Genomic DNA, 13,137 nt, shown 5'->3' with positions numbered 1-13,137 from the left:
TAAAAACATTCTGGGAATTTTTCGATTCTTAAAATAGATCGAGATTGCTTCATAGCACGTTATTCCGCAAAAACATGAAAATTAAAAAAATGTTACATAGCACGTTATTCCCGCCCACCCTTCAATCATCATATTTTAATTATAAACACATATACTTTAATAAAAAATAACTTTAACTAAAGAAATATGTATATTACTTACCAATAAAAATCAAAAAATATAGCCCTCTAGCCCAGATTGCACTATCAAATTGATGCTATGAGCAAAACATGAAAAATGCCTCCACTGGCATAATCGAACAGCTGCAACTATATTAGCAGCATTATCACTAACAATCATAGTGATTTTATTGTCTAATCCCCATTTATTCACCTGCTCTTTAAGAAGAGAAGACATTTAAACAGCTGTGTGTTTGGCTGTGAAATGTTGACAACCAATCAGAATTGATGACATTTTCGTATCATCATCGATATAATGTGCAGTAACAGCTACGTAAGATTCATTATTAATTGAAGTCCAAGCGTCAGTTGTTAAGCAAACTGCTGTTACATTTTTTAATTTATTTTTAATATTATCAACAGTACTTTCATATAACTGAGGCAAAAGGCTATTGGATACTGATTTTCTACTGGGAAGAACATAACCTGGTGCCAACATCTGTATTAAATTTTTAAATTCTTTTTCTTCTACGAGACTAAAAGGATGGTAATGTTTAATGATTAATTTTGCTATTTGAGAATCTATTTTTTTTGATTTTGAAACGGATACTGGTTTTTGTACATAGGAATTTATGGAAGTCTGAACGGGTCTAATATTGGTTGGTGTTACTGATGTCAAAATTTGTGTGGAAGTATTTGATGCTGGCATTCCCGAAGTAGATGGTTCATCTATATTATGTTCCTCAATATGCTCAGTCATGGTATTTGAACCAGTGGCGGGTTACCCTACAGGCAAAGTAATCAGATGATTGGAGCGGCAAATTTGTCATACTTAGGAAAAAATATATTTACGAATATTGGCCATTAGGTTATTAACATTTAACTTACTGAAATACTGAATACTGAAATGGTTTCTGTGAACGCGATGAACTCGAATTTTTATTATTAGCGAAACTATGTTTTTCCCTGAAACGGTTTATTTAAAATTTACAATTATAGATATATCATATATATATTATAGCGATAGCCGATACGGCCCCATACGACGTTCTTTCTGTCAATTGTATTATATTTTCGTGATTCTATTATTTACAATTACAAAGAATGTTATACATATTATCCTTATAACATTATTCTACTCATTAGTATTTAGTATATCGACTATACCGTGACACTATCCGACAGTGCAACTAACGACATCTTTATTAATTTGTATAACAATTTATTCAATTTATTCAATATTTATTCAAATTATTATATCATAATGAGTGATGGTAGATTAAGGAAAAGTGGTGCAAAATACAAAAAGCTCCGAGAAGAGCACGAAGAAAAGGAGAAAAGGGTGATTCAAAAAACAAGAAAACTTGATAGTTTTTTCACAAATTTAAAAACAGGTAAAAACAATTTACTTTATAAAATAAATATTTTTTTTAAATTTTTGATGACACGTTCACTGCGATAGTGCGATTTGGTTAACCTGCCAATAAAATGGTGTCATCCGCACAATATTTTACAATACATAAATACAGTGTGTTTCAGCCGAAGCTTGAATAAAAATATAATATTAATTAAATTATATTAATTATTTAATATCGCTTTCGCACGTCACTGATTAATTCGTAGCGATTCGATGTTTCTTAATAATATTAGATGTTGTATTACTTCTTTATCTATGTTTGTATAATTATTTGATACATAGCAGTAACTTATATTTTATAATAATAAAATAATAATAACATTTTTTTTTTCTATTATTGCTGTGCTCCAATCGGCATTTTTTATTTGTATTATTGTACCTAACTCCGTGATGTTTTGTGTGCAAAATTTTATTATAATTTATTAACATAGGTAATATAGGTAGCATGTAGGTACTAGGTACCTAATATAGGAATGTGTATTTTAATATGATCCACAGTGAACGTGTTAAAAACAAATATGCATAAAAAAAAAATATTTTTTTCAACATAAATTATGGTAAAAAAAATACACAATTTTTATTTAATTTACAATTATGTAGAATTTTCCATTTACAATTTAAATAATTTAATGTTGATTACTGAATATTGTTATATTTATATAGACTCATCAACATCAACTACTACTCTCACATTAACTACAAGTACTATTACTTTAACTACAAGTACTTCAACGAGTTCAACTTGTCATCCCAATGCTGAATTAGATATTACACCTAGCCCTATCATTTTTTCCGTTTCAACACCTTTAGAATTAGAGAAAGAAAGTCACGTAGGTGATGCTGGAGATCTGACTTCCGTAGATATAGCTAAATTTACAGCCTCGAAATGTCCGGTATCTCTTGATAATATAACTGTAAATACCGATCCTGCCAAATGGGTAATAAACGAGACGACAATAGACCATCTACTTTCGAGAGACATCGATCAGAACATACCTGAAGATTTTTCTGTCACAAGGAAGTATTACTCCTCAGTAAGTGGATATCGGTCATTGACAAAACTTGCATTTGAAAGAAAAATGAAAAATGGAAAACTGCACAGAAAATATTTATGCTATTCTTCGAGTAAAAAGGCACTTTTTTGCATTCCATGCCGTTTATTTGGTAAGGGTAGTTCAAAATTTGGTACAGATGGATATGATGATTGGAATAATGTACACAGTGGCCTAATCTCCCATGAAAATTCCACAGAGCATGTTCAAAGCTCTAGCACTTTCTTAAACAGAAGTAAGTTGAAAAATCGAATAGATAAAGGGCTCCAACTACAAATTCAAAATTAAATGAATTATTGGCGAAATGTGCTTCAACGACTTGTAGCGGTAGTAAAAAAACTTGGTAGTCGAGGATTACCATTTAGAGGGAAGAATGAGCAATTTGGGTCAAATAAGAATGGAAATTTTATGATGTGCTTGGAGCTTATTGCGGAATTCGATCCTTTCATGTCTAATCATAAACATGCTTATGGAAATCCGGGTCGAGGTAAGACATCCTATCTGTCTTCTACAATTTGCGAAGAGTTTATTTCCTTGATTGCAAAAAAAGCATTAAGTGTGATTATTGATGAAGTAAATCGTAGCAAGTATTTTTCCATTGTTGTTGATTCAACGCCCGATATCAGTCACGTGGATGAACTGTCGTTTGTAATCAGATATGTAAAACGAGAAATTCAAGAAGATACGCCAGCCGAAGTTGAACGATTTTTAAAATTTATACCCAATATTGGACATAAGGCAAAAGACATGCTAAATGCAGTTATAGGTACATTGGAAGAATTTGGTTTGAATTTACAGGATTGCCGTGGTCAATCTTATGATACCGCCGCAAACATGTCTGGATATTACTCAGGGTTAAAAACAAGGATACAAAACCTAAATCCATTTATGTACCAAGCAATTTATGTACCATGTGGAGGACATAGTCTAAACCTCGTTGGATTGTCCGCAGTCGATTCTATCAAAGAAGCGGCATTTTTTTTTTGATTACTTAGAAGCCATCTATGATTTTTTTGCAAAATCTACTTATCGGTGGCAATTGATGAAACAGAAATTGAAACCAAATCAGAAGGTAGTAAAAAGAACTACTGGAACTAGGTGGTCTAGTCGTTATAATGCATGTTCTTCTTTTAAAAATAGTTGGGAAGAATTTATGGAAACATTGAACGATATAGAAAATAATAATTCTGAAAAACCCATAAATCGTAGAAAAGCTACAGGTTTAAAAAACAACTTAAGTACCTTTGAGTCGGTCTTTATGGCTGTATTTTGGACTTCTCTGTTAGAACGATTCAATAAAACAAGCACAATTTTACAATCAACATCAGTTAACTTGGAACATGTTGTTGATCTATACAAATCTTTAATTGGTTATGTGAGTGAAATAAGAACTGATGAAATGTTCCAAAAATTCATTGATGAAGCAAAAAAAATTAGAAAAGAAGAATATGAATTAGACAAAAAACGTCGTCTTACGCGATCCCTTTTATGCGATGAATTAGACGAATGTAGTTCTAGAGCAAATGAAGTGGTTTTTGACGGTAAAGACAAATTAAAAACTGTTTATTTTGCCGTATTGGATCAACTCAGAAAACAACTGGATATGAGACATTCTGGGTATGAAAATATTTACGATAAATTCAAATTTTTGATCAACATAGACAAGTCGATTGATACTGATGATATTGTCCAAGGAGCCAAAAAACTACAACAATTTTATGAAACTGACATTGATGAAAACACATTTACACAAGAATGCATACATTTTAAAACTTATATGCAAAATGCAATAGAAAAAAAACAACAAAATCAAAGTCTGTTTACATTTTTTAGAAATCAGAATTTAGAAGAACTATTTCCGAATGTTAGCATCGCTTTAAGAATATACTCCTGTATGGCGGTTACCAACTGTTCGACAGAAAGATCGTTTTCGTGTCTTAAAAGAACTAAAACGTATTTAAGATCTACTATTGGTGAAAATCGGTTAAATAATTTGGCTCTCCTGTGCATTGAATCGGAATTAGTGTCGGCAATTGACTTTCAAGACCTAATCAATACATTCGCTAACCTCAAAAGCCGAACTAAAATAATTTAATGTTAGACTATTGTATACAATTTAAAATAATAAAAAATAATTTATCTCAAACAATGTATTTCTATATGTATTTTTTTTTTTTTTTTAAAAAAGGTTGAAAATGAAACAGCGGCAAATGTCCTGCTTGTAGGCGGCAAATTGCTTAATCCGCCACTGATTTGAACTATTTGAAGAATGATGGCGCGCCCGCTAAAAAGTTAAGAAAACACAAGTCTATAAATTATAATAGTAATCATAGGTAGTATATTATATTAGTATAATATTAAATAATTGAATAATCTAATGCCGTGATAATTATCATGGTTTATGATAACAACCACGGCGTTTTACTACAAACAGTACAAACTACAATCTACAACATTATATTATAATCAATCTCTGTCTTTGATTGACTGATTCATATTTCATAAGAAAATTGATTCACCTAATGATAAGAACGATATTTGATACTAGACCGAAATGACTGATATGACCGAATCACTTGACTGATTCGATTCAAATGATTCGAATCATTCAAAAGACCGAAAATTCCCACCTCTATACGATATTATTACGATACGGCGTATTATCAATAAAGACAGAGATAGACACACCTATATTATTTGCTATCTCTTTCTAACAGACCCGCTCGGTTTCATTTACATTAGTCATATGGGCTGTGAGCGTTCCAGTTATCATATAGTTCAATGGCTCTATGCAACTTGATGAAATCCTATGAAATTAACGTGTAATCACCCGTGCTCTTATTGACGGGACAGGGAACTCTTATATACTAGTACTGCCATCTATCAGTGATGTATGACGATCTAGATATTATCTGATTTTAATTTTATGTGAAATTTTTATTTTGTATTATAAATTAAAATTATTCGTTTAGCACGATTTAAACGATATTGTTGATGGACTAAGGTAGTACTAAGTCTAAAAACTCTAAAAAAACAAACAAATTTTGAGTTTTTAATTTATAGGTATGTATAATATTAATTATTATAGATTATGATTTACAAAATTTTGACAGTTTCTTTTTTTTTGCATTTTCTTTTAGCTGTTATTGGTTTGTTTGCCTAGTCCATTGATGCATTCTCATATTGATATAATATTTTATAATGTATGCTAAAATAAAATCTTTGTGTTCCGCACATGGAAATGTGAACGTTTCACACTTGGTTATCAAGGCTTCTATCGTATCTTCAAAAACACTTGTTTTACTTATATGGTTCATCAACTCATCTTCAATAACACTCAATAATTTATACAAATATTTATTTGGATGTTTCAGCCATCCCCTAGATTTTATATTTGTCAGATCAGCCTCAGATGTGAAACATTCAATACTTGTGAGACTAGATTTACATTTTGGACAAGAACTTCCTTTAGTTATTTGGTGAGTTAAATAACCAGCTATATAATATTTTAAGCAGTCCACAATTGGAGCCAATGAATAATCGTGTTCTATTATATCTGTAAGTTCCCATTCACCTTCATTTATAAGACCATTTAATTTGGTTTTTAATTTATCTATTGCTGTTTTATCTTCTTTGTTTTCATAACAATTCTTTATATCAGAAATAGTTATTAAATTTGTGTGCGGCATATTATTATCAACAGTACAATTTCCATATTTCGGAGGTTTTAATATAGCATAAACTGAAAGTAGTTTATATACCTGTAAAAAAGTTGGTGTAGATGGATGGTCATTTGCACCTGAAGCCATTCGCACCGTACCAAAATAACGCTAAAAAAATTTTTAATTTATAATATTAAACAAAAAAAAAATATATATATATATATTGTTACATTATCTCCAGTGAATCTTGATTGACTTTTCCTGTGAGAAGGTAGCTGAAATTATACTTATCAATTAAATAAGCAGATAAGTCTTTAGACGATGTAAGTGTTACTCTTAGTCCTGCTGTACTTTTTGTTAAAAAATCTTGAGATTCAATTTTCTCAGCTTCTAAATTAGATTCCCAAGAGTTCAACCAGTCTAGAGAACGTTGAAGTATCTGTTAGGTTTAAAGTTGAAAATTATAATTTGTGATTTACATTGAATAGGTAATCAAACACTTAAACAAACACAGAATACAATTTGCATACATCTAAACTGTAAATTAAATTGTAGGTACAAACATAAATCTGGCCTCATCTAGAAAATATTAAGGTGCCTTTACATTTATTATATCTTTGATAGAATTTAAAGGCACCTTTAATAATTCTTGTTACAGTAATTTTCACGTCTATATATAGGTACTGATTAGAGAAAATTAATATAATACACATACAATTAACACAAATAATAGTTAGTTTTGTTAGTTGTTATGAGACATTTAACAGGTTGAATACCGTGTACCCCACATTATTAACCCTACAATAGAACTGACAAAAGCAATCATCAAATACAGTAGCATAGCTGGAGTTCAATCAAGGGGAGGAGTATTTATGTACTATATTAATTTAAAATAAACAAAAAATATAGATAATTTAAATGTAACAAACTTGATAATTTTTTGATCCAGGTTTAATACCTTGAACAGGAATTTTTGCATTTAATGCATCAAATAGATCATTAAAGATCAAACAAAAATCTATTGTATTACTCAAACCTTCTATGTTGTGTTTTTTATAAAATGTTAAACCATCTGCGACAGATTTACTAAAAACCTGTAAAGAAAAAAAAAACCATAAAGTTTTATAAAGTTATATTACCTAATAACCTATAGGTACCTGAGTTGCAAGACGTACACACATCTTTAAACATGTATTTAATAATTTTACATGGTTTTCAGTCAACTTTGGACATATTTTTAATTGGCTGTTACAATTCTTCTTATCTTGGGCATGTAATGTTTCAAAATATTCCCACTTCACTGGATTTTCATTTGAATTTATCTGCAAGTAATGTATGAATATTGAATTGTATTATTATTGGTACAAGAAAAAAACTTAATATTACCCGAAGTTGTCTGTTGTTATATAGTCGGTTCCTGACACATTTAATTAAATGGGAACTATCAGAAAATGCAAAAAATTTCCTACTACTGTCAGCAAAATGTTCAATATGAGTTTTTGAACTACCTAATTTTCCACTTATGCCAAACTCAGACCATACTTGTCGGTTAGTTTGAACTCCATCTGATACAAACCCATGGACTCGAGCACCTGCATTTTCAAGAAGCAACACAGCTTTAATAATTAATTTTGCCAGTGTTTGTCCATTAACTGGTCCTTTGGATGCAAACACTCCAATTGGCTGTGTATAATTATCAGCTATGGGTTGGAACATAAAAACTAACCCATGTGTGGCTTTAGAATTTATGTCTATTGCTTTTGGCAAGTTGTTCATTTTATCATCTTCTCCAAAATCTATTAAACCCGTATAAGTGAGAGATCTAGAATTTACTGCAACACTTTCTCTGAGGGAGATTTCGTCAATTTTTAAAACACCATACTTTTGAAGATCTGTTTTAGTATCTAAATGTTTTTTTAAAATATCAAAAAATTGTTTATCAAATCCACATGTAGTATTTATCATTGACAAATACTCTCTAATTCTTCTGACTGAAGGTAGTGATAATAATTTATCATTATTTTGCAAAAAAGAATAACCAACAGGTGATTTAATGTGTAAAAGCATACATAGCATTATCCAGTCTTCTGTATATCGGTTACCTTTTGGACTCTTTTGGAGGTAGCTATTATTTCCTTTATTACCAATTGATAATTTTTAGAGATATTATTGGATGTTAAATTTTGTAATACAGTCAATTCATCTAAATTACTACATTTTGTTTCACAGATTTTTAATTGACTTTTTAATTTATTTAATTATTTTCTAACACGACGATTTAATTCTCTTATATTTTTATTACGCTGACGAAGTAACTTAAGCTTTTCAAATTTACTTGGAGTACAAAGTAAACGAACACGTTTTGCAATAGTTGTATGTTTCATACGCAATTTTTTTCTTTGGCATCTAATCAATGCTAGGTACCTTACAAAATTTACATTGCCTAATTATTTTATTGTCATTTAATCTGTTAATAGCAAATTCTTCAATAAGTATTAATGAACATCCAATATGTCGAAAATGTCCATTACTATCAATACATAGAGTATTTGTTTTATATTTCAACGCTTCTGTTGGTATATTAACTCCTTTGCACATTATAGAACTATCCATCTTACAAATTACTTCTTCTAGTTCTTGAATATTTTGTATCAAATTTGAATTTAATTTAAGATGACTAAATGGAATTTTATCATTCATATATGAACATTTTATTGTTGCTTTTTCATCTATGCTTACAGATCGCTCAAAGTAAGGCTTTAAATCACTTTCTCTTAATAAAATTTTACTATATATTACACTTTTATTGTTTCCAGGAACGAGTCTGCACCAATTTGAAGGAAACTGCACAGAGTCCATATTTAAATATATTTGTTCAAAAATATATTTTATAGAATTGGTTATTTTACTAAGGTCAAAGTTGGGCTCTCTTATTAAATGTGTATGAACTGGAATACTACACATTTGAGTTCTATTATTTTCATATTGTTTCTAAGAATAAGCAAAATTATGACAGAATATGTAAGTAAAAAACTAAAATAAAATATAAAAATATAAAATTAATGTTACTGTTTAACATTCCAGAAACATTATATGGGGAGAGAGGCAAAATAGGCAGAGCTAATTCATCAAAATTATCATAGGAATTCTCATGACTAATATTCAGTTTTTTTACAACACTGTTTGATTTCGAAGGCAGTTGATTTGTATGTATATTGCCTTCATCAACAATTGCACCAGAAGTATCAGGAATATTATTACTTAAACCTTCAAATTCAACTATAGGATATGCATCTGGTTTTAAAAGTACCTTAATATAAAAATATGTGTTAAAAAAAGAATTATGTTAATAAAATAATATAATACTAATATATTATATTATTTTATTATATAACACATTTTATATATGTTTTTATGTTCTTTATCATACCTATGTAATATTTAATAACTTTATATTATACATTTTAGCTTGAAAAATTTACTCTTGAACATTTTGTTTGTTCTGGACCGTCTTTTATATTTTCTTTTATTAAAAAAGCTTTGGGAAAATGTGTTTGACAAATTCGATCACCTACTAATAAGGGAATTGGAACTATAAATTCCCAAATTTTTTCTACGCTTTTGAGTGACTATAAAAGTCGGTACTCCTTCTGTACCTAATTGTATATGGCACATTTTTTTGGCATGATGACTAAGAGTCGGACTGATTTTTAATAAAAAAAAAAAAACTCCAAAAGTTATAATCTACAATAACACTCATTACTTAAGTTAAATTACTTAACAATAAACCCTTGTTTTTACAACTTTTGGCGCAATTTTTGTTTAATGTTTTAGATTTAGGAGGGGATATGAGTGTATTGGTTTTACAATGTTTTTTTCTGTGTTAGTTTACATATTTTAAAATATAAAATATGACTTCGCCCCCTCCCTTAGACATGTTTCTCCCTGACTAGATGAGTGTAAAGCCGTATAGGTTGTAGTTGTAAACGCTACACGTACACTAATAAGTCCAAACCTACTCCGCTAGTACTTTTTAATACAGACATACAGTAGAAAAGCTGCTGCAGAATGAATGCCCCGGTTAATAATATTAACTAAAAACATTAATCCGCTAGATAGTGACACGTGTGCATGACTATTCCCTGTCCGGTCATTAAGAGCACGGATTCCATTATCAAGTTGCCAGACCTAATAATCTAAGACCGTGATACAAACTCTCGTACGCTGTTATCAGCTGACCGTTTTCCAGTGATACGGCCACATGTCGATATCGATCGAAACCCATTTTTCAACGGTTAGGTTGTTTTTATTCGTTGTCACCGACTGGTTCGTTAGTAGTCCACTACGGTGCGCTCTATCCCGTCGTCGGCAAAGGGACTAAATTAAATAACACTGAAGACCTACTCTCACATGTGAACACTGCCGGCACTTCGAACGGTATATATACCGTTTCACTGACCGTCGACACCGAGCGCGCTAAGTAGAGGCCACCGTCCAGTTGCGACCGCAAGGTCAACCTCAACACCGAAGTCATGAAACCGGTTTGAGTTAGCGTAATAAACCCGAACTCTACTTTTCATAATCAATGATTATTGTCTAAATCAATGTTCAATGTTTGAAAGGCTACTAAGCACTTATTGTGGAGTTATTCTGAACAGAACAATAGTGTTTACAAAGCCAATCGATCCACTGACACTGTCTGATGTGCGGATCGGTATCAACGAATAAGTGGCCTTCTACGACGGTTTGCGCTCACCAAAAAAAATTTTTGTTATATTTTATGCCACCGTGTACATAGGCGTGTACACGGGTAGTGATGCACTTGCATATACATCATCTGCGGGTTAAGTTTATTTTGGAAGGTAACGCAAAATATCCGCGTCCAATTCTCGAGGACCTATGCCTCCACAGCAAAGTTAATAAACCTTAAGTAAAAATGTAGATTGATAAATACATAGTGATAGACAACTAATAGCTGATATTTTGTATATTTGAAATATCTTATATTTATCTCGTAATATCGTTATACTATATTACATTATAGAAATTATTTTGTTTAAGACATCGTATAAAAATATATCAGTATTATGCGTTAGTGATGCACAGTTTTCAATTATCGTTATCAATTCATTTATATTGATATCATATCGCGATATCGAATAACTAGGGTTTTAAAATGTCATGAAATTTATTTTTTTGAAATATATCATTTCAATGAAAAATTTAAAATATTTTATCTAAAACTTTATTGTTTCATTAACTTGCAACGAACATTTTTATAAGCTGGTTTATTGTATTGTTATGAACCGCTAAATATCCGTGTACCTACTGTATTTTATTGAATAGCAGAAATAGTGTGTTGGCCGACGACAAGTCGACAGAATCTGCTGACTAAGGGATGCCGCCCGGCTCGGCGTGCGGGCGAACACACTAACAAAGAGGGAGTCATCATTTGAAAGATCATTAAGGCAGTTGTGATCGTATCAGAGAATTAGACAGTCGTAATTATTGTATCTTAACTCAGACCATCCGTATAATTTTTGTACTTTCGTAAATAATAACTACAATTTAAATAAATCAATAATAATTAATCGTGCGTTAATATTTATTTTGTGTAAACCAAGTTTCACATAACATTTTTGGTGGCAGTTGTGGAATACGTCCAGTATTACCAAGAGCATATTTGAGGGGGAGCGAAGGGGGAATATTTTAGGAGGTCTAACATTTTTATTTTATCTGTTCTCTAATTATAATTATAGTTTAATTCAATACCAACAAATTACTGTTAATAACTAAAGTAATAGTCACAATAGCTCACACAGATCACACGTATTCTACACAAAGGTTTACTATAATAGGCTGGTACTATAATTTGAAATTAATTTTTATTTGGTAGTTAAAATGTTATAAAAAAAATACATTATTTAATTAACAATAATAAATGATATTAAAAAATCAGTATAAATTAAACATATTTTATACATTATAGGTATATTATATAATCTATAAGCTTTGTATATTGAAAATAATGGGAAATTAAAATATACTATATACTATTTACTAATATTGGGCAACGATATAATATTGTGTATCGATATCGTATCGAATTATATTTTTATAAATTGAGTAAAATAATACACTAAAATTTAGTATATATTTATTATTGGTACACCAAAATCGTAAACTTTTATCTAGTACATAATGCTTATCCATACAGATAACATTATAAGCTATATCAAATGTAATAATAATATAGAAATGTAAAGTTAAATATAATTCATATTTCCCGAGAACACGTGTACAAACTTTATCAGTAATATTATTAGACAGTTAATACTTATTAGTTATTAGTTAATGGTTTATTTTAGCGGAGAATATAGTTTATTAACTATAAATTGTATTAAATAATAATGTTAGACCCCTCCCTCGAAATGTTTTTCCAGTTATGACCTTGCACAGCACTCACAATACAATATACTAAAGCTTAGAATCTAAGAACCATAAAATAAAATGTATTTCTAGAAAAATTATTAAATTTGATATTGCGATATATCGTACAACTATTGAACGATATCGGTGTCGAAAATGTGTCACGATATCGATATCGTTGCCCATCACTACTATTTACTATTAAACCGTTGAGTATATAGAAATTTCAATGGGAGGTCCGGGCCTGAACCCCCCCCCCTTGGGTACGCCCTTGTAATGAACTGTAAGTTATTTTTAAGTTTGTATTGAAGAAAAATTAGTTTCCCTCCCATGCCCTCAAATCAAATACGCTCTTGAGTATTACATTACCACGTACTATTAAGACATTTTTTTTATTATATTATAAAGTGGTTAAGGCT

General features: G+C 30.3%; 2 protein-coding genes and 2 long non-coding RNA genes across 4 annotated transcripts; 3 read left to right on the top strand and 1 right to left on the bottom strand.

Moving 5' to 3' along the window:
- The first annotated feature begins 262 nt into the window (after positions 1-262).
- Positions 263-923, top strand: LOC112686249. The gene is made up of 3 exons (XR_003148877.1): positions 263-492; positions 582-705; positions 785-923. It is a non-coding gene; the product is annotated as an uncharacterized LOC112686249 (long non-coding RNA).
- A 499-nt stretch (positions 924-1,422) lies between these two features.
- On the top strand, positions 1,423-4,722 carry LOC112686257 (zinc finger MYM-type protein 1-like). The gene is made up of 6 exons (XM_025558458.1): positions 1,423-1,552; positions 2,239-2,609; positions 2,745-2,862; positions 2,953-3,599; positions 3,679-4,244; positions 4,461-4,722. The coding sequence occupies exons 1-6, from the start codon at positions 1,423-1,425 to the stop codon at positions 4,720-4,722; spliced, it is 2,094 nt and encodes a 697-aa protein (XP_025414243.1).
- A 1,048-nt stretch (positions 4,723-5,770) lies between these two features.
- Positions 5,771-6,373, bottom strand: LOC112686248. The gene has a single exon (XM_025558451.1). It carries the CDS (start codon positions 6,314-6,316, stop codon positions 5,771-5,773), a length of 546 nt encoding a protein of 181 aa, XP_025414236.1. The 5' UTR covers positions 6,317-6,373.
- A 2,592-nt stretch (positions 6,374-8,965) lies between these two features.
- Positions 8,966-9,606, top strand: LOC112686252. The gene is made up of 3 exons (XR_003148878.1): positions 8,966-9,040; positions 9,106-9,310; positions 9,374-9,606. It is a non-coding gene; the product is annotated as an uncharacterized LOC112686252 (long non-coding RNA).
- Positions 9,607-13,137: the final 3,531 nt, after the last annotated feature.

The sequence above is a fragment of the Sipha flava genome, unplaced genomic scaffold (genome assembly GCF_003268045.1).
Source record: "Sipha flava isolate LNK unplaced genomic scaffold, YSA_version1 302_pilon_pilon, whole genome shotgun sequence".
In the NCBI taxonomy this organism is placed as follows: domain Eukaryota; kingdom Metazoa; phylum Arthropoda; class Insecta; order Hemiptera; family Aphididae; genus Sipha; species Sipha flava.
The sequence above is the reverse complement of the archived record's forward strand: the minus strand, read 5'-3'. Positions and strand labels throughout refer to the sequence as shown.

Excerpts from the sequence above, each read along its gene's own strand:
- LOC112686257 (XM_025558458.1), top strand. The coding sequence starts at position 1,423 with ATGAGTGATGGTAGATTAAGGAAAAGTGGTGCAAAATACAAAAAGCTC. Across the intron at positions 3,600-3,678 it reads TCGATTCTATCAAAGAAGCG|AAATTGAAACCAAATCAGAA; the intron begins GCATTTTTTTTT and ends TTGATGAAACAG. Across the intron at positions 4,245-4,460 it reads CTGGATATGAGACATTCTGG|AAATCAGAATTTAGAAGAAC; the intron begins GTATGAAAATAT and ends TACATTTTTTAG.
- LOC112686248 (XM_025558451.1), bottom strand. The coding sequence starts at position 6,316 with ATGCCGCACACAAATTTAATAACTATTTCTGATATAAAGAATTGTTAT.